Source organism: Heptranchias perlo, chromosome 26, assembly GCF_035084215.1.
Source record: "Heptranchias perlo isolate sHepPer1 chromosome 26, sHepPer1.hap1, whole genome shotgun sequence".
Taxonomy (NCBI): Eukaryota; Metazoa; Chordata; class Chondrichthyes; order Hexanchiformes; family Hexanchidae; genus Heptranchias; species Heptranchias perlo.
Window position 1 is genome coordinate 18315379 of NC_090350.1, and position 21476 is coordinate 18336854.

A 21476-nucleotide genomic window follows, 5' to 3' on the forward strand; every position below is an offset into this window, starting at 1 on the left:
TCAGCTATTTAAATTACAAAACTGCTTTGTGCTTGCTGCCTTGATACTAGCCAGCTCTGTGCAGCATGTAAAAACACCACTATAGAGCGGAGCCACTTTCTTATTTTAAAGGTACCTGAAAATTCATAGGGTTGAGCGAAAGAAGCATGACTGCCCTTCCCCTTTGACAAGGTAGGAGTGAAGCTGCAACAGGGGGTGCTGTTGTGTGGTGTGATCCAGTTGAGAGCAGATCATTATTCACTGCACAACATCACCACCTATTGCCAGAAGACAAGAAATGCATGAAGCAAAAAAAATCTTGTTTTGTGCTGAGCAAAAGTAAAAGGACCAATGGAGGAAGGGTTCACCATTAGCTTTCTTATTATAAACAATGGATTAGTCACGATTTCTCACCACTAAGAACTGCCAAGGGAGAGGAATAGCCAAGGTGAAAGGAATGGGATCTCCAGACCTGAGTGGGAGTAAAAGGAACATAAATGCTGCTAGTTATCCTTTCAAAAACACAGTTTAGGTTTAGTACTTTAGTTTTAATGTTGTATTTCAGAGGATCGGGTGATAGCACACAGTACTTTAACCTTTGACACTTGATTCAAATCCAACCCTCTCCACAGGATGTAAGGGTTCTTTCTATGTAGCATTAAGTTGAGCTGTCCAAATTTAGTTCCTCAAAGGTCCAAGCCCACAGTTCAAGAATTCACTTTACTCAGCATTAAATAACTATCAGTTCAGTGTTACAAGGACAGGCAGTGAGGATAGAATGGGAAATGGTAAAATTGCATTGATACAATGTTGGGGAAGAGTACAGGGAACTTTACTGTGTGTGTCTGGCCCATGTTTTACCTAATCTGGAGTGCCTCATCCTGATGGCAGTTAAAATAAAGAAAGAAGGAAAACCAAGAAGGGTTTGTTTCATTTAAGGATAAAATTTTAACGAATACAAAAACAGATAACAATTATTTTCCTAAAAATAAATAAACCTGTAGCTCAATCTCAAAATGTGTTGCAAATACATGACTTCTTTATCATTCATCTTTTTCAGCATAAGTATTTAGAGTTGAGCCACAATTAGATGCACAGGATAGTAACAAATATCAGCAATGGAGCTGCTTGACATAAGTTAATTTCAGCAACTTATTTTACCAACATTTATATTGGACAATGTCAATAATATTCAGACAGTCTCATTCCACAAATTTACCTTGGCCTTGTTTTTTGTGTGGTTGATAGAACTCACTTTTTTTTTACTCTTACTTTCTCTCTTCCCCTGCCCTCCACCCCCTTCTCTCTCTCCATCTCTCTCGGAGTGTATTCCTCTCTCTATTACTCTCTCCTGTCTTTCTTTCTCTCTGGTTTGCCCCTCTCGTCTGTCTGTCCTCCGTTGTGTCTCTGTTACTTTGCTCTCTCCGTTGCTTTCTACTGAGTGCTGATGTGGTAGCAGAAATGCCTCTTGATTAAAATAGGGTTGTGGATGCTCAGTCATTGAGTATATTCAAGGCTGAGAGAGATAGATTTTTGGACTCTCGGGGAATCAAGTGATATGGAGATTGGGTGGGAAAGTGGAGTTGAGGTCGACGATCAGCCATCATTTTATTGAATGGTGGAGCAGGCTCGAGGGGCCTACTCCTGCTCCTGTTTCTTAGTTTTTATGTAAAATAAAGTAAATTACCCACTGCCCAAAAAGCTTGAACATACTATTTAAAGGCCATTTCAAATTCAGCTTTTACCATTATTTATGTTGTGTCTTTCATTGATTTCCTTTAAATTTAATTACATTTTACTTTATTTCCCATTTTTATTTCTCCTACTTTTCTTCAGGCCTCTCTCTGTTCTATTATTTCCTCTCTTTATCTCTCACTCCTCTTTACATTATTTTTCAATGCCTCCTCCCTCCTCCTTCCTCTGTTTTCTTCCTCACAGCCACAGTTGGTCACACAGTGTGTGAGACTTGGAACGAGGCGTCCACTTGCTGGCAGCAGAGATTCCATGTATGTCCAGTAATTTAAAAAAATAAACAAGATATCACGGTGAGCCACAATGTAACCTACCTCTGTGATGTTGCTGCTCTGTCCCTCCAGGTACAGAACAAAATCATCTACAGTCACACTGCTGCTGTTCTCGACACTTGTTCTTTGTGGTAGGCAATGGGTAGTTAAACACTCAAGACCCTCTCTATCTATTTTATAGTTATTTGATATCACTGGTTATTTACCACGTTCCTGTCCATGACAGGGTTCACCATAAACCCCCACAGATTTCTGCTAGCTGAGCAACCTTGGCTGAGACAGCTCCACATTCACAACCAGAGCACCGCAGAGCCCAGCGTCAGCACGGGTTTGAACAAGATGCCTTTGTAGTCCATGAATGGTCTGTGGTTTGAACCTTCTAGAGATTAGAGAAGGGGAGATACTTGCAAATCATTCCTGCAGAATTGGGTGATAGTGGGCACGGACTGCAGAATTGGGTGAGAGTGGGCACTGACTGCAGAATTGGGTGAGAGTGGGCACTGACTGCAGAATTGGGTGAGAGTGGGCACTGACTGCAGAATTGGGTGAGAGTGGGCACTGACTGCAGAATTGGGTGTGAAGAGCACACTGTAAATGAACTCAAACGTGTGTGCAAGGTTTCAAACAGGCAAAAGCCTCAAATTTCTCCGTTCTTGAGGGGAAGTTGGCATCTGAAATTGCACATGGCTCAGAAAACCCAATGATTACATACTTCAAAAGTGGACTTTTGCTGCCTTGCCGCCAACTTTAAAAATATGAACAGCCAATCAAAAAAGGCGATTTTCCGACTAAAACATCGACAGGTGGCAATTTTTACATTTTTCAGATTTATTTCAGTCCACAATGATCTCCACTTAGTATCATAGCAGGTACAGCACAAGACGAGGCCATTCGGCCCATCGTGCCTGTGCTGGCTCTTTGAAAGAGCTGTCCAATTAGTCCTATTTCCTTGTTCTTTCCACATAGCCCTGCAAATTTTTTCCCTTCAAGTATTGATCTAATTCGCTTTTGTGGGCAAATGGCAATACCGTGTAGGTACCTGAAGCAGCCACATGGAAATTGAAACAGAATTGAGCAGGCTCTTTGACGCTAACGGCATTTGTGTGGATAAAAAGCTAATGTCAGAAGTGGGATCCAATAACTTTCTAGGTGTCTAAGAGCTGTGTTAATGAATGGTTTGCCAGAAGTTACTCTTCTCATTGTCCAGTGTCCCTCTTCTACTGATAGTCATGCCTCCATTTAATGTTTCACCATTTAGTGCATACTTCCTCCTTATTCTTCCTGCCAAGATTATGTCGATTTATTTAGAAGTGAACATTTGCCTATATTTCGTTGAGAAAGAAGGTGAGTGTGAGAGCATACAGAAGGGGGAAAAAGAGAGGACAAAAGAGTTGGAGTCGAGATAAGCAGAAAGGCAATTACAGGATAAGACAGAGGCAACTTATTTATTTTTCCCCATAAACAAGCCTACGTGAGAGTAGCTAGTTCGGTTAAAATATTTATCAGTCCCTTAAGCACGGTTCTACTTTGGAAATGTATAACGATTCCCTTGTAACATGCTCCCATTAATCATTCCTCTGTAGTAATGTCAGAGCAACATCTCCCTTCAATCAGTGTAATTTTAATTTTATTTGAACTGACATTAGCTTTGTTTTCAATAAATGAACTCATAGCATGTGTTTCAAATAGATAATAAACTGTAGTTTAACCTGTGGGTTGAAAGAACAATCGGAATCCCCTCAAACTTTGCACTCATGGTTTGTGACACTGTTGTGTAGTCATTTAACACCCAGACTCATGTTCACTACCCTCCATTCCTACTTCAATGTGATACTGACTCATTGTGCCATTGACATCTGTTAAGGAAAGTCAGTAAAAGAAACAATGGGGTAAATATATTTAGTAAGAGATCAGCTGATGGAAAACTATATTGATTCACAATTTTTTTCATACTTTATGCTACAGTTACAGAACTTTCATATACAGGATAGCCGATGCTTGCTGTGGGTAACAAGGCCGTAATTTATTTCAGAGGTTCTGATGACATCAGGACTACACAAACAAAGTCATGAGGTTCACTGATGCCAACATTGATGTCAAGGCCATGGAGAAGTTGCAGATAAGGTTCATTTAGATACTACCAGAGATGAGAGGCTTTAGTTATGAAAAAAAAACAGAGATAATAGGCCTCTATTTACTAGAAGAAAGAAGATTAAGAGGAGATTGGATAGAGATATTCAAAGTTTGAGCTGTTTTGGTATGGTAGATTTGAAACTATTTCCACTGGTTCGAGAGTCAATCATCACCAAGAGAAGGAAGGGAGAGGTTAGGAGATTTTTTTTTAAATGCTATGGGTTGTTAGAACATGGAATGCCCTGCCAGGAACAGTTACATAGTTACATAGAACTACATAGAATGTACAGCACAGAAATAGGCCATTTGGCCCAACAGGTCCATGCCAATGATCATGTACCACACAAGCCTCCTCCCTCCCTACTTCATCTAACCCTATCAGCGTATCCTTCAATTCCTTTCTCCCTCATGTGTTTATCCAGCTTCCCCTTAAATGCATCTATGTTAGTCGCCTCAACTACTCTACATTCCACATTCTAATCACTCTCTGGATGAAGAAGTTTCTCCTGAATTCCCTATTGGATTTATTAGTGACTATCTTATATTTATAGCCCCTAGTTCTGCTCTCCCCCGCAAGTGGAAACATTTTCTCTATGTCTCCTCCATCAAACCCTTTCATAATCTTAAAGACCTCTATCAGGGCACCCCTCAGTGTTCTCTATTCTAGAGAAAAGAGCCCTAGCCTGTTCATTCTTTCCTGATTGGTATAACCTCTCAGTTCTGGAGAGGTAGTGGAAGCAGAATCCATGATGACTTTTAAAAGGGAAGTGGATAAATATTTGAAGAAGAAAAATATAAAAAATAGCCTGGGGAAAAGGCAGGAGAATAGGACTAAGTGGTTAGTTCTTTCCAAGAGTCGGCATGGGCTGGCCTCCTCCTGTGCCTGTAAAATCCTAGGATTCTATGAATGGCAAGTCTTCGATCTCTATTTCGAGTGGTGTCAAGAAAAGTAAAACAAGGAGAGTGAATCACAAAGGTCACAGGTCTCCATTTGACAACGACTCCCTGGGACCACTTCAAATGATTTAAAAGTGCCCTGAGATGCATTTGGAGGGGAGGCAGGACAGTGATGAACAAAGTTAGTGAACTATTCAAACTTTATCATTGTAAATAAACCATCAGGAGCTCACTCACTCCACTGAACACAGTCCATGTGCCCAGTAACAACTGTCACTGCCATGATTTAATTGAACAGAGCATGCTTATTTGTGCTGCAGTATGTATCTTCTGCAGCTACTGCTGACTCTGCTGTATTTGTCGCAGCCTCAGAACAAAGCACACAGAAGTTGACATTAATGTGGGTTGATCTGTGGTATAGAATGAACTTGAACTGAATGCCTGAAATAATGCCAGGCCTGGAAATTGAACATTCTGCTTGGATGTGATTACCGCTGTAGCATGAGGAGTACCTCAAGTTGTGAAAAATGATACAACCTGACATGAAAATGGACTGAAAGCCAATGTACATTTAGCAGAAATAAAGTGTGATGTCGTACTCATACTATATTCACATTAGCACAGTTCTGCTCAACAAAGCATGATTCTTTTTATTTTTTTTTGGTGGGTTACTTTCTAATGTTTCCTCAATTTTCTCCCCTTTTTGGTCCCTCTCATAGGCTTTGGCAAATGCTTGGTCACCCTCCACCTATCCAGCTGCCAATAAGTCAAAGAAAAAAGAAAGACTTGTATTTATATAGTGCCATTCATGACTTCAGGACATCCCAAAGTGCTTAATAGCTAAAGAAGTACTTTTTTTTAAATGTAGTCACTGTTGTAATGTAGGAAATGTGACAGCTAATTTGTGCACAACAAGGTCTCACAAACAGCAATGTGATAATGACCAGATAATCAGTTTTTTTACTGATTATTTGGTTGAGGGATAAATATTGGCCAGGAGAGAACTTTCCTGCACTTCTTTTAAATAGTGCCATTGGATTTTTTATATCCACATGAGAGAGTAGACAGTGCCTCAGTGTAATGTCTCATCTGAAAGACGGCACCTCTGAAGAGTGCAGCACTCCCTCAGGACTGCACTGGTGTGCCAGTCTAGTTTTTGTGCTAAAGTCTCTGGAGTGGGACTTGAACCCACAACTTTCTGACTCCAAGGTGAGAGTGAAATGTGCAAGAATGGTCTGGGGACGAAATAGTTTCCTCGTCCTCTCCCCAGGCTCCACTGTCTGCAATGTGCCTGTCCACTGCTGAGTGTCTCCCTCAGATCTGTCAGAGATCAGCAAATCAGTGAGCGAGAGATTGAACCTGCTTCAAACCGGTTCATGAACTAAAGTTAATGAGTTGAATAAAAATACAAAATGCAGCTGAGCATTTTAATCTGCTCAACCTCCCTTATTCCTGCATAAAATACATTGCAACGTGTGTCAGGAGTTTATTCGAATGACTTAATTGAAGCCATATTGATCAAAACAATGTAGGTGTATCCTTACTTAGCTCACTATAAAGTTCAGATGGCCACCATCTTGTGAAAATGTCGTAGGTGATGTTTGTCCATGGCTTTGCTCACTTCAGTCTTCATGGTATCCTCAATCTTTCCAAAAGCCATGCAGTGTAGGCCGGCCTTGTCCCACTGAGCTTGCCTCAGAATTCAATCAGCCCACCATCTGTTGAAAGTATCACAGACCTGTCACGCAGAGCCTGAGAACTGAGGTGCATTTACAATGGATTAAGGTGATGCAGTGTGAAGCGACTTCATGACATCTTTAAAATTTCTCGTCCTCTAAAAGCAACAAAAATAGTCTTTTCTTTTGGTTGTGGGGAATGTTTTCATTGAGCGATTAGGTTCATTATCTTTTCATATCAGTATGTTGTTTGCGAAGAGAGTATTTGTTATGTCAAGCCCAATTTTGCTGCAGGTCATGTCTGAAGCGAACACAGATTGTAGGGTTTAAGGAATGAGTATATATTTTTACAGGACTGATTTTCTCCATGTATGGACATCTCCATCCATACCTAATGAGTAAACAAACCTATAAAAAAAGTCCTATCTCATGGAGAAATGAATTGTTATAGAGTCATCCGAGAGTAACATCACTCTTTATATTTTTGTTTAGCACTGATGTTTAATATTTATTCCCACATTTGATATGGGCTTTAATTTTAACATTAGAAAATACAAAGTTTTAACAAAGCTTTAACAAAGCTTCATGTCTGAGCGTTCAAAGTTGAACTGTAACAGAATAAATCTATCTGCCAAGAGACCATTGCCAGGGCTGCTCATCTTTCGTATGAAATAGCTGACATCCAAGAGTTAGCTCTGTGTACAAATGTTACAGTGATTTGGGGATCTTCTGTTCATCAGAGTAAGGACACCGGGCTGTAAGGTTCACTGCACTCATCTGAAGAAAATACATTGAGGATAACACAAGGCAGTTTCTTCAACAAATGTTTTTTTGTTTACACATCAGGGACACCATGATGATGTGATGAAATTATGTCTGAAATTTATATTTTGGTCATGTGACTTTCAGCACACTGCCCGGTGAACGAGATCCACACGGATTCCTCAGGAGTCATCTTGAGTCAAGGCTTTCCAGGAAATTATCCACATTTACAGACCTGCTCATGGATTATTAAGGTTGATCCAGGCTACAACATCACACTTCTGATCGAGTTCTTCCAGAGTGAAAGACAATTTGATGAACTGGAAATATTTGATGGTAAATGCATATTAATAGTTAGTAACCCTAATTTTAATATTGGCCTGCTGTAGATACACCGTACATGTAAATAACCTTTTATCACAGGGGCCTTATTTTTTCCTCTTTTTTGATCTCCTTCCTCCCTCCTCTCCTGGAAAGTGTGACTTCAGTCTGAGGTATAGTTCTGTGGACGCTGTTAACGCTCCATTACATCACTCAAGTTTTGTGAGCCCAGATGCTGAATGTTGTCAGGCAGTTCAACCACAGGAGGCATCACAGCAAAGTTTTATCCTGACCTCATCTAATGTCCACATATATGCACTCAGAAGTGTGAGGGGTCCCAATCCTTTTGTTCCCCCCATTCTCTCTTCCCCACCCAAGAAGAGGCCAACTGCAACACTCCTACCACCACTCTGCTTCATACCAGCCAACTCAGCAAGCATTAAAGACCAGTCCTGGGACTTTCTGGTCATTATGGCCCCATACCACTCTGTGCAATTTATTTACTCACAACTTTCAGGGAGATTTTGTTCCTTTTTCAATAATAGTGTATTGACAAAGAGTGTACGAGTACTTGAATGGTCTCCTATATGCTTTTTTTAATTGCATCTCCTTCTGTTGAAGTTGCTTCATTTGAACTGTTTCACTACACTCCTGACCCAGGACATCCTCCCTCCCTCCACCCAGGCAGCTGGGTTGAAAGATGTGGCAGAAAGGATTTTTTTATTTAAGTGGTGATTAATACTGATACAATTGAAGTACTTATACCATACATGTGATCTGCTGAGCAATGGATTATTATGCTCTATCAGTTATCCGCTGACCCAGCAGTAATACTGATTTTGCAACCTATTCATGTCTGGGATCTTGGTTTGAATCTAGATCAGATTGACAGGATGAGATTATCTGATTGTTGATTGTCCTAATTGAAATGAGTCTCAACACAGTTCCTAATCTTAGAACATAAAGACAGGACCATCACTAGCACTTTTTTTTAAACTATGAGCAAGATAAAAAGAATTTAATTCAATATCATCAAGGAGTGCTAACGACAACTGCTTACATTTCTGTAGGGCTCCTTATGTACAGATAGAAGTCGTAAGAATTAAATAACTGACTTGGAAACAATGAAGGCACATCAGCTTCTCACGTCTGAACCCTTCTAACTCTCTCTGCGAGCTTGACATTTCCATTTTCACCACATAGGATTTCCTTCTGCGCAATCAGCCCTGCCCCCTTCCAACCTGCCAATAGGTTATTGTACTGGTTTCCTGCAAATGAGAAAGTGATAGATGATAGGTTATAACATATTTGCCATAACCACCAAAGGGTTGGGTGTGTATACACTCAGCAGCTACCTTCTGATTACGACCGCAACTGTGCCTAGCTGTTTTTATTTTCGAGAGATGGAATACCTTAACTTCAAGGATTTGTGGAGTCTGGAGAATTCAAATTGTTGAAAGTTGCATTTGGTTTATTCTACTAAATCTACATATTTCTTACACAACAAATTTGAAACAAGAAAAATACGCATATTAACTTTCAAAACTTGCTTTTTCCATGACACCACTTTGAGGCCTTCTGTTTCTGCCCTCAAATTTACAACTCTTTGTGCTTTGTTGTATTCTCAGAATGGCACTGTACAAAATTAATCTATCATTTAAGCGCAAATGGAGTAGATTGCTTCATTGTATTAAAAGTCACATGCTGTGTTCAAACTTAACCCAAATGCCCGGTGATGTTGTTCCCACAGGTCCCTCGAGTCAAAACCCGCTGCTGATCTCCCTTAGCGGCAACTACACGTCTCCGATAACAGTTGTCAGCTCAGGCAACAAGGTATACCTCTGCTGGTCATCTGACCATGCCACCAATCGGAAAGGCTTTAAGATACACTATTCAGGTTAGTAAATACCTGAGAAGGTCCTCCAGCAGTCATACTCTGAACTATAATGTCACCCGTGGGTTTTGCACAAGCCATGGGATGGAACAGAGAGGTGCAATGAAAGAAAGAACGTGGTTAAATATCACCATCTCCTGTTCTCATGGCCCCTGAATTTCCTCTGACTTTCTGCCACTGCGTTGCCATAACTTCACCGTCATTGATGCATATAAATGTGGTTTCTGCCGCACTTCCGGTGAAGATACAGTGGGGCAGTGGCAGAATGTCCAAGGAAATTCAGGCCCGTGATGTCCTAAAATGCTTCCCGGCCAGCGTGGTCAAGCAACACCCCCATTTTCCACACAGCAAGATCCCACAAGCAGCAAATTTGATGAATGGCCAGTTGATCAGTTTTTGGTGATATTGGTTGAAGGATAAATATTGGGAAGGAGTACTTCCCTGCTCTGCTTCCATTAATGCCATGGGATCTTCAATGTCCACCCAAACAGGCAAAAGAGGCCTCACTTTAACAGTTCATCTGAAAGATGGCACCTCCAATAGCGAAGCAACCCCCCCAGTTCTGTACTGAAATGCCAGCCGAGTGCATATGGTCAAGTCCTGGAGTGGGGCTTGAATTTACAAGCTTCTGACTTAAAAGCAATGGGTTACAACATAAAACAAGAAAATGCTGGAGAAGCTCAGCAAGTGAGGCAGCATCTGTGGAGAAAAAAACAGAGTTAACGTTTCAGGTCGAAGACCTTTCATCAGAACTGGAAGGTGTTGAAAGAGTTAATATTTTTAAGCAAGTACAGAGCCAGGGGAAGGAGGGGGCGGGGAGGGAAGGGAGAGGAGGAAAGAAGAAAAGGGAAGGTCTATGATAAGGTAGAGGGTATGAGTGATTAAATGACAAAAGGGATGATGGTGCAAGGCAAGGAAGGTGGTAATGAGGCAGGTTGAGAAACAAAAGATTGATCAGGAGTAGGTGCAAATGGCAGCAGCAGAACCATTACCAGCACCTGCTGCCAAAAAAATGGGAGCAGTGGTTATGATCTGAAGTTATTGAAACCAATGTTGAGTCCAGAAGGTTGTAAAGTGCCTAAACAAAAGATGAGGTGCTGTTCCTCGAGATTACGTAGAGCTTCATTGAAACAGTGTAAGAGGCTGAGGACAGAGAGGTCAGAGTAGGAGTGGGAAGGGGAATTAAAATGGCAAGTGACCGGCAGGTCAGGGTCACAATTGTGGACAGAGCGGAGGTGTTCAGCAAAGTGATCATCCAATCTGTGTTTAGACTCCCCAATGTAGAGGAGACCTCATTGTGTGCAGCAGATACAGTATACCAACTTGATTAAAGTTCAAGTAAACAGCTGTTTCACCTGGAAGGAGTGTTTGAGGCCCTGGGAAGGGAGGAGGTGAAGGGGCAGGTACTGCATCTCCTGAGCTCACATGGGAAGGTGCCGTGGGGAGAAAAGTGGTGTTGGGGGTGATGGAAGAGTGAACTAGGGTATCGCGGAGGGAGCAGCCCCTATGGAATGCTGAAAGCGGAGGGGAGGGGAAGATATGTTTGGTGGTGGGATCGCGCTGGAGGTGGCGGAAATGGTGGAGAATGATACATTGAATGTGGAGGCTGGTAGGGTGGAAGGTGAGGACAAGGGGGACCCTATCATGGTTCTGGGCAGAAGTGCGTGAAATAGGACAGACACGGTCGAGGGCCCAGTCAACTACAGTGGAGGGGAATCCTCAGTTGAGGAAAAAGGAAAACATATCGGAAGCACTGGTGCGAAAGGTGGTATCGTCAGATCAGATGAGACGGAGAAACTGGGAGAAAGGAATAGAGTCCTTACAGGAAGCGGGGTGGGAGGAAGTGTAATCAAGGTAGCAACCTTGCCACCTTAGGGACCTACATTTGAATCCAGTTCAGGTTGCTGGAATGAAAATCTCTCACCGTTGAAATGAAATGATTTTGGGATGCTCAATACCCAGTTCTTCATAGGTTTCACATGAAAACATTGGCCATAAATCTACACTATTTGATGGGAAATTAGCAGTATCAGAACACAGCAATGGCTGGTGTGAGGAAAGAAAACACAACGCTGGTGCATTTGTGTGCTCTTGCAGTTGAGGTATTTCGTCAGGAGAGAATAGAGGGAGCTTCAGCCTGGACCTAACCCATCTGATACCCAATGAAGGTGTTCATTTGTTGAAACAAAGTGTCAAAAATAAGAAAACATGGAGTCTCTCAGCACCGAGATCTTTTTACGTTGGTTAGCACAAAATATTTCTGCCACACTCCCTCACCCTCCCAAAACAAATTACAAAAGAGGCCATACCAGGTATTATCCTATCCAACATTTTCTGGTTTGCCGATCTGGAACAGGCAGATATAGCACCCAAAATTTAATTCCGTCTCAGCTGGGCAAAGCCAGATAAAATCCAAGTGGGTGTGAACCAGTCCGATTTGAATCAGTTTGTGACTTGGCTGCTGACCCTTAATTAAAATGTCCTCATCTGCTTCAGCTTTAGCTGCTGGTGGTTGAATTCTGAGCAGAAGAGGTGGGACGAATATTTTCTATTCATCTCTTCACTCTGAAGCTGACAGCGGAGATTACCTGCCGTATAATTAAATTAAATAAAAGGCCCCGGTTCTAAAAGTGAAAAGGATCCTCAACTCTAGCCAGCAATTCAACAAAAACGTGGCTAATTCAATCGCCATCGGCATAAACTGAAAGAGACAGAGATACTTTCATTGAGGTCAGTTTGATTTTCCTCACCTTTTAAAGGCACCCTATCAAAGGTCTCTCCACTTTATATATCACCACTGGCTGAGAAGGCAACCCCCATTCAAAAACTGTCACTAGAAGAAATGACTCTTGGGACAACATTTGTTGTTTCCTCTGATGGTGTGGCTGACATGGGAGCTTCCAAGTGTTCAGGATCATGGATATAAACCCATATTCTGGCGGTCAGTGATGGGAACAACCTGCCCCATATAGCTACCATTATTTTGCCTTTTAAAATGTGCCGTTTCTTGACATCTTCAGATCGCCCTCTACCATGCACCAAGCTGTGAGTAGATGCACCAATGTAGTTTGTATGGCCACTTCTTTTACTTCAAAGCCAAGATCAGAATCCAGATGCTACCAGTCCATGGCATTAGTAGGAATGCCAACATACTTTGCCACATCGTACATATCTTGCCTTTCAGTCTATCCATGCTCCATTTTTCTTTTGATACTAACTTAACCTTTTAGATTTGGAGCCAGGCTTTGGAGCTTCTACCTAGAGTTTTAGCACATGGGGGTCCAGGCTGTGCCGAGATTTCCAGCAGTGTGGACAGAAACAGACACTGCAGGGTTTTCATCTCTTCTTTCATGTCAAAGGATGTTTTGTCTCAGCACTCGGGATGCATGAGAAAATTGCAAAATGGCAGCGCTATGTTATAGGCATCAATGTAGATGGGAAAAGCTGGGCAATAGATTGTGAAATCAGCCTGATACGGTATTGGTGCAGAGCAGGCACTACAAGTGAAGTGACAATGCAGGATATCTCCCAATTCCAATAGCAGCCTGGTTGCCATGCAGGCTTTGAGTGACAATCAAGCAATTTAACTTGCATGACTTCTGCACACATGCCTTGGGCCTAGTTACAGAGTGACATTGTCACAGCCCAGATGGGAGATATTACCTGCCTTTCTTCTTGCTCAATGGGGTGGAAGGGATTTTAAACAGTGGTTATTCCAAGTTGATATGTGGGGAACCCCCTGCAGATATTAATTCACTCCCTGTCCTAACTTCCAGAACACAGTGCTAACTACCCAAAGGAAAACAGTGCTTATAAATATACAGCAACATAAATAACCTGCTAGTAAGTCAACAAATAGAGAAAAATACAAATATGACAGATGAACAGAAATCTGATAAATTTGTGGATCGTTTGAGATCCCTGTATCGGCCCAGGGCCCCAAGTTTGAAAAACCTGTGACCAAAAAGAAGAAAGTCAGAAAAACAGCTATGAAATGGGGAAGGAAATCAATTTTTAAAAATACTTAAAATGTATTATTGGGAATTTTCGACTTTAATTTACATTCATTGGAGAATCGGCTATTTCAGTGGCTTGTTTATAGACTGACTGCGGCTGGGTTCTAACTGAAAAACTAAACCTTACCTCCTGGTATAATGCTGCTCAATTATATTTGAGGTCACAACTGCACACAAGTGAACACCTGAGCACCGTACATTCACTGTTCAAAATATTATTCTGGGAAGAGGCCTGTAGGGATAAATTAACCCATCTCCCCTCCCCCCCCCCCCCAGCTCCCTTTGTTGAAATTGCTGCTGTCTTATTCATGTTTCAGATATCAGTGTAATTACTCTGCATTGATATCTGAAGCTGACATAAGCACGAGGATGAAGCCATTAATCTAAAGTATTAGTGTATGCAGCAGTGTAGGATGAGGCTCAGAGAGAGTCTATCTCTGGTCGATAGCAATTCAACATTACAATGTCACAACTACTATTCACAAGCTCCTTAAACACAATGTGATGCTCAGTCCAGTGCTGGAACAATCCTTGATGTTTACTGATGCTTGAGGCTGCAGAAACTAAACGGAACATTAACAGCATCAAAGGCTTGTGTGTATGAACTGAACCCGTTTCAGAAACACTGAATTGAAGGGGAATGTAGATGTGTCGCAGTGAATCAAAACTACAGCTTGCATTTATATTTTGCATTTCATTTAGAATATATCCCAAAGTGTTTCACGGAGAAGAAATGGATTCTGAACCCCAGTAGAAGGGCTAGGCAAAGTGACTGAAAACATGGTTGAAAAGATAAGTTTTAAGAAGGCGTTTAAAGTGGGGAGAGAAGTAACAAGGCAGAGGGTGTTTCGGGAGGGAATTCCGCTCTTTTAAAATGGACATCAAAAGCCAGCAAGGTTATCGACTTTTGGGAAGGGTACACTGTAATGTTTTCCTTCAGTAATTATATCACAGAATATAGCTAATGATTTCCAAACACCACTGTCACAGGATTTCATGCCTGAAGGCGAAGAAGGCATGCCAGGGAGACCACTTGGCACTAGAAGCAAAGTGCCTGTTCCACACATTATTCCACTAACTGTGACTGCAAGGCCAGGCATGGCTACATGGCAGTAACTAAGAAGAACCGCCAAAACAGGCTTTGATTCTACAGGGAGGCAGTTGCAGATCTGTGCCATCTGTTGCAAGGAGGTCTACTGCCAAATTCCAACAGAGTGACAGCACTGCCAAGCACTTCCACCTTCAATTTTTCTACCTCTACCTCCTTCCAGGCTAGCATGTGGGTCATCGGGAATATTAGTTAATGTGTTGGCCCCAGATGTATCAAACAAGTGACTGATGTATTGTTAAGCATGGAAAGCCTTTCATCTCCTTTCCCGCTGAATACCAACCGGAACATAACACAGCTGCCCAAATTCTCTGTGTTCCTGGATTTCTTTTCTGGCACCACCACTTTATAAATTAGTCCTGATTGTCTGAGTCTGGGGTACTGTCCAAATGTACTTTTCAGATTTAAGCCTCTCATTTGAAAGGGCACGATGTACTTGGAAAAATATCTGGGGAACCAGTCTTTCAATCTGGTTACAAATCAGAAAATGGAGAGAGCCAACAGCTCTTAAAGAACTTCTGCTTCTCCTTAAGGAGGGCATTGGCTGTAATTTTTGTGTTGCAAGGAAGCAACAGAGTGATCAGATGTGCAGTGAGGGTGGGGATAATGATCCCGGCCTTCAGGAATAACTCTTTGGAGGTGTTGAGGCCGGAAGTGCAGCAAAAAAAGGTGGTTCTGTTTCGTGTTGAAGGACAAATCCCGGGTACAAGCTGCAAGGATAGAGGTCGCAGATAAATCCGTTCACCTGGGTCTGCCGTACTTGGGAAAGTAAAAAGTTCAGTGGCATCTGTAAACATAGGTCATTGGGGTATGAGCAACCACCTGAGCTGTCTTTGCACCTGAAGATTACATGCTATCAAGAATTCAGTGCTATGGGAGTAGCCAAAGGGATCCCCATCCTTCCGATGCAGTTTGCCCTGCAGCAATAATTGCCAAGACTCCAGGAAAGTGCAGCAGAAACAAGTGAAGGCTTGAGGAAAAAAAGCAGCAATGTGGAGGGCCAAAAAACTATGCAAGATGTTCAGTGCACAAGTAGGAAAAATACTCACTGCAAAAATATTACTCTTCAATCTTCAACAACAACAGACTTCCTTTAAGAAACACTTGAAAGCAGGCCAGACCTGTTTCCCTGTCATGTACCTGTTTTATGTGGGGGTGGAGCCTTGCCCAAACTTGTAAAATTCACGGTGGAGCCTGATTTGCATAATTTCACCACAACAATGTTGGATATACTTGCTGGTAACAAGGGATCTTTCTTGATGTCAATGTCACCTGGAATCAGACAGCACAGAAGGAGGCCATTCAGCCCATTGTGCCGGTGCTGGCTCTTTGAAAGAGCGACCCAATTAGTCCCATTCACCTGATCTTTCCCCATAGCTCTGCAATTTTTTTCCTTTTCAAGCGCCAGAAGATCAGCTGTCCTGTGAATGAGGGAGGTGAGGTCAGTGGCGGGATGGTCATCACCCACGACCTCCGTCAACGAGGCGCCATGATGCTGATGGGGCTTTCAAAATCATCCCTATTGTGTTTGCGGAGAGGGTCTCAGATCAGAACCCCATTTAAGATAGCCAAAAGGAATAAAGAAACAACTTGACATCTTTCACCATCTTCTTAGAACTGCTTAAACAGAAGCACTTGTGATATTGTCAGGTTTTGAAAACACCCAGCCCTGGATCATTTTCAATAATGTGTATGTACGTATGTTAATTCGACTTCCTTGGACCATCTGGATTAGCAACCTCTCCAAAAATGTCTTCCTCAACTAACCTTATTAAAAATAGATTCACAGGCCGTTCATCACATTGCTGTTTGTGGAATCTTGGCTGTGTGCAAAATGGCTGCCATGTTTGCCCGACCAACAACAGCTACTCCGTGTAAAAGTAATTAATTGTAGGTGAAGTGCTCTGAGACATTTAAGAAGTAATAAGGCGCTACAAAATGCTGGTATAAACAAAACTCAACAGAAAGATAGCAGGAAAAAAATGTTAATCAAAATTCATTCGATAGTTTTAAAATGAGTCGTGATGATGAGCTTCATTTTTCAACAACCAAAGGTACATTGTTTTGTGAATGTATGTAATGTTACCATAGTAATTGAATTTTAATTGGATAAGAATCTATTTTCCATTTAAACTTGATTCCCTGAGACACAAAAAGCTTCCGCTTGATTCACCTTTAGATTGTACTGATTGAAAGTAATTATCTCCGATTTCCCAGTTTCATTTAATTGCATTATGATAGTTCAGTGATGCTGATTATTGCAAAAAAAAAAGCATCCAAATTTAAAAACAGTAACTGGTTTATTGATTTGTGAAAGTAGCTGAAAATTGATGGGCAAGTTGTCAGATAATGCAGCTTCATCCGAAAAGGGGCAGTGTTGCCATGGTGAATTATGTGGCATGGTGTTGCCATGGTGAAGTATTTGGTGCAATGACATGATCATATTGTTGATGGTATCCAGATGCTAGAGTTTTTTTTTTAAATCCTTGTTTTAGTGAAAAAAAATAACAGATCAAATGATGTGAAATAATTAATGAAGAGTGCATTGAAACAAACTTATTTTCTCTCCTTGGTTGTTCCAAAAGGTGAATCAGTCTGCAAAACTCTCACAATAATGCACCTTTCATGGCTTATCCCCTGAGCCATTCAGTACGTTTTTAAAATGTACCTTTTCTTTGTCATTAGCCCCTTACTGTAGTCCACCAAGCCCCCCAAGGCATGGCACGGTGCACACCCAAACAGGAGGGCTACCAGGCAGCACAGTGCGATTCAGCTGTGATCCAGGCTATCGGCTGATTGGACAGGGTGTTGCGACGTGTTCTCGGTTCCCCCAAGGCTGGTACGACTGGAATACCATTCCTCCTCTTTGTCAAGGTAAGAAAATCATCCCCTGTTAAAGCCCGACATCTGTCAAGTACAAGTTTCTCAATCCTCACGAAAGGAAATCGATAGCAAAAAGAAAATTGGAAAACAAAAAGGAAAATCTATCTTGATCTGATCCTGGCTATCAGCAGGATTTCAATCCACAGCCAGAGAAGAATATATTTTGGAGAGTCCTTCAAATGACATTTGACAGTTTCTGGACTGTGTTCAATGAAAAATCTTGCGCAACAAAACACACCAGCCTGGAGTTTCTGCTAGGGGGCACTGTGAGCAAAATGGGGGCAGACTACGTGAGACCACGATGCTAGTTTTGCCGAGGTGAAATTATGCTCAAGTATCCGTGCAAACTCATCAGCATAATCCCGAACGTAAAATCTCCCGTGAATCAGTGCAATCAAGCAGCATAAACAAACGTAATCAATTTGTGACAGGACTATAGCCAATGGGGCCTCAAGGTGCTATGTTGGGGTGGGGCGGAGGATGTAGTATTAAAGGTAAGGAAAAGAAAGATCCCCTTCAGTGTGAGGCTGGAGACGACAAGGTAAACAGCACTTTTTTCTTTATCCTGCAAACTTTTTAAAACTTTTTAATTGATCTTGGTCTTACTTTTTAAACGAATTGCTGCAGTAGCAGGGCAGATCTGGCAAGTGGCTTCACTTACTGCTGGCCAGGTGATCAGCACTGGCTTCATGTGATCATGAGTGCCTGTGTGCCCGAGAGTCTGGGTGCAATGTGATGAACCCTTCCGAACGAGCGTAAACTTGCCTTTCCAACCTGGGGGTGTGGCCAGTTTTGTGGGCAGGGACTGCTTCGGCAGTAGGGATTGTGGAACAAGCGTAAAAAAATCATAGACACTCGAGCGTAAAGTAGTTATGGACGCAACTCACTTATGCTTAACATTCTGTGATCTTTTGCTCCATTTGATTAGATTCCACCCAGATTAAGCTGTTGTCTGGGTGGAAATCATCCAGAAACTCCAGGCCAGTAATTTATAAATAACTGTATTGTGTTACAAATAATTTTACAGTATGATTTTTAACAAATGGCTCCTCAATTTATTGCAAAATTGTATGTTTTTTTCTTGTTTTACTCACTCTTTAACATTTCACGCATGCTGATTTGTGGCCCAGTGAAAATGTGAGCTGAAGTGTATTGGAATTCTTGGTTTCTTACTGTTTGGTTTTGCTCTTTATTGCTGTATTTTTCCCTTCCTTAATGCAATCCATGCAACCAGCCTTTAAGTCCCTTTCATGCCAAGTGTTGTTCACAGCCAGAAGGGCTAGACCAGCATCTCCAAGTGCCACTTTTGAGTTGATGATTCATCTCACAAGATTTTTCTTTTCTTTTTCCTTTCTCCAAGCACCTAGCCTTCACCCTGCTCCGTCTCCTATTAATACAAATGAAATTGAGACCTCAACTTGTGGAAAATGGTAAATGGCATACCTGTGTTTTACCACTAGTTGCGGCAATGTGCAATGCAATACAATGCTACAATCTTCAGTACTTCCTCTTATGTTGCTGCAGTAGTGCATATATTAGTGCAACTATTAATATTGATGCACGTTGTACCTCAAACAAAGCTGACAGATATTCCTTTTCAGCCATTTCCTGTGGTGTTCCAAAAGCCCCAGTGAATGGAACAGTCTTTGGAAGGGAGTACACTCTCGGGACAAGAGCCATCTATCAATGTAATGAAGGATATAGATTGCAATCTGGTGAACTATCAACAGCTGTCTGCCAGGAAAATGGAAAATGGAGCAACAGTGACAACCCTCCAGTGTGTGTAGGTGAGTGTGCCATTGGGAGTTCTGTTTCACAGCCTCTGACAAGGAGTCACCAAATGAATGAAGGAGAAATGCAGATTAATGTGTATTCCAAGGGGCCCAATGATCCAGCTGGTTGGGGTTTCAACATACATTGTTCCATGAGTTGCTAGGGTCTGTCGGTCTGTCTATCTGTCTGTCTCTCTCTCAGATCACACACAAGGTGGTGCTTTCATAGGGTGTTACTGCACGGTCATTTAACTAATGGTCGGGCCTAGTCTAATCTTTCTCTTCTGCTCACTCCCTATACCCTTTAATAATCCTCTTTTTCAACCAACTATCTGATTCCCTTTTAAAAGAATTTATGGGCTCTGCTTCAACAAAGGATTGCGGCTGAGAATACCACACTGTAACCATCCTGTGTGTAAAGAATTTTTTCCTAACCTCCCCATTAATTCTTTTTCTGGTTATCTTAAATTTGTACCCTCTCGTAACCATCTCACTGACCGATAGAAAAGATAGCCTTAGAATCATAGAATCACAGAATCATAGAGCATAGAAGAAGGCTATTCAGCCCATCGTGTCTGTGCCGTCTCTTTGAAAGAGCTATACAAATATTCTTACTCCACTACTCTTTCCCCAAATTTCACCTTTTCAAGTATATATCTAATTCACTTTTGAAAGTTACTGTTGAATCTGCTACCACCACCTTTTCAGGTGTCCTACTGAGGTTACGTCAAGAAAGTTATTGTGAATCAACTCATTTTGAATTGACAAATACAGAGTTGCTTCTACTCACTGAGCATTGGAATCCTGGAAAATAATCATTAAACACGTGGAAAATGTTCTTGCAACAGACTTTTTTTGTCAAGAGTTCTGAATTGATGTTTTCTTGGAATTGTCAAATCTTTACCAACTCAAATTGTCAGCAAAATACCATCTGTTAAATGAGCTAATTTAAGAATGTCTCATTATTCTGTTTTAAATTGATATGTTTTGGTGAGTTTTATTCCTACCTACTTACCAAGCTAAGGGATGTCAGTGCTCAGAATGGAACCGTTTTCTCTACTAGTGTCAGCATCAAGCATTTCCAGGTCAGGTCTAGCCTGGATCACAAAACTATTTCTCCTCTTCCGCAGCAAGATGTCTTAACCCCCAACAGAGTAAAGCATCCCTATTTGATATTTCCATTTTCCACACCACATCCTGTGACTCCTTCAAAAGATAACCTGTGCTCAATTATGGCCAGAGTTCTGCTATGGCCTTGTCCTCATCAGGAGCTGCATTGAGGCTGCACGGTTTTATTGTACTTGGCACCCATAAACTGAAAGAGAGGAGACTTTCATTCATTCATTTATGGGGTGGATTCACACCCGGGTAGCAGAGGTGAAAAGATTTAGCTTATCACACCACCGTGTTTTCCAAATGTCTTCAACATATCAAAATCAGAATTGTTGATTAAGCAACCAACATTATTGAGTTTATGGAAGCAGTCCCATGAGCTGCTAAATTTAACTATACTCCTGATGTTAGAAGCTACTATTTAGAAAAAAGATATTTGTTCCTAAATAACTATCATCAAGGAAATGCATAACTACTTTTCCATTGTTATGCTGATCAATGGTAAAGACTCCTTTTCCAGTGCACCTTCAGTGTTAGGCTCCGCGGTGTCTCATATGCATAAGTGCAAAGACAAGACTGTTATAGAAATTTCTTTGCGCATTCTTTTCCATTATAAAAGAGTTGCGATACTGTACCTGCTTGAACCAAACCAAACTTTCCAGAGTAAAGGCTACCTTGTCTAACCATCTGTTAGAAAATAAAACGGAGCGAGTAAGTATGGATTGTTCTTGAAATGATCTGCAGTAACAATGTGAGAGAGATGGTTACTGCTCAATGTATTTAAAAAGTGGAATTAAAAAATACAACACAGGAAAAATCAATGGATTGCAAGGTTTTCCTCATTTATTGTAAATCATTATGGAATATTGTAATTGAATTTTGGAATGTAAGAGAACGT

General features: G+C 41.5%; 1 protein-coding gene across 1 annotated transcript in view; it reads left to right on the forward strand.

Annotated features, from left to right (window-relative positions):
- Positions 1-21476, forward strand: part of csmd2 (CUB and Sushi multiple domains 2) — a 1323345-nt gene that overhangs the window by 1206289 nt on the left and 95580 nt on the right. Inside the window, exons 47-50 of the mRNA XM_068006939.1 lie at positions 7619-7807; positions 9543-9689; positions 17496-17684; positions 19295-19480. Coding sequence (XP_067863040.1) covers positions 7619-7807; positions 9543-9689; positions 17496-17684; positions 19295-19480 — 711 coding nt within the window. The remainder of the gene's footprint in view (positions 1-7618; positions 7808-9542; positions 9690-17495; positions 17685-19294; positions 19481-21476) is intronic.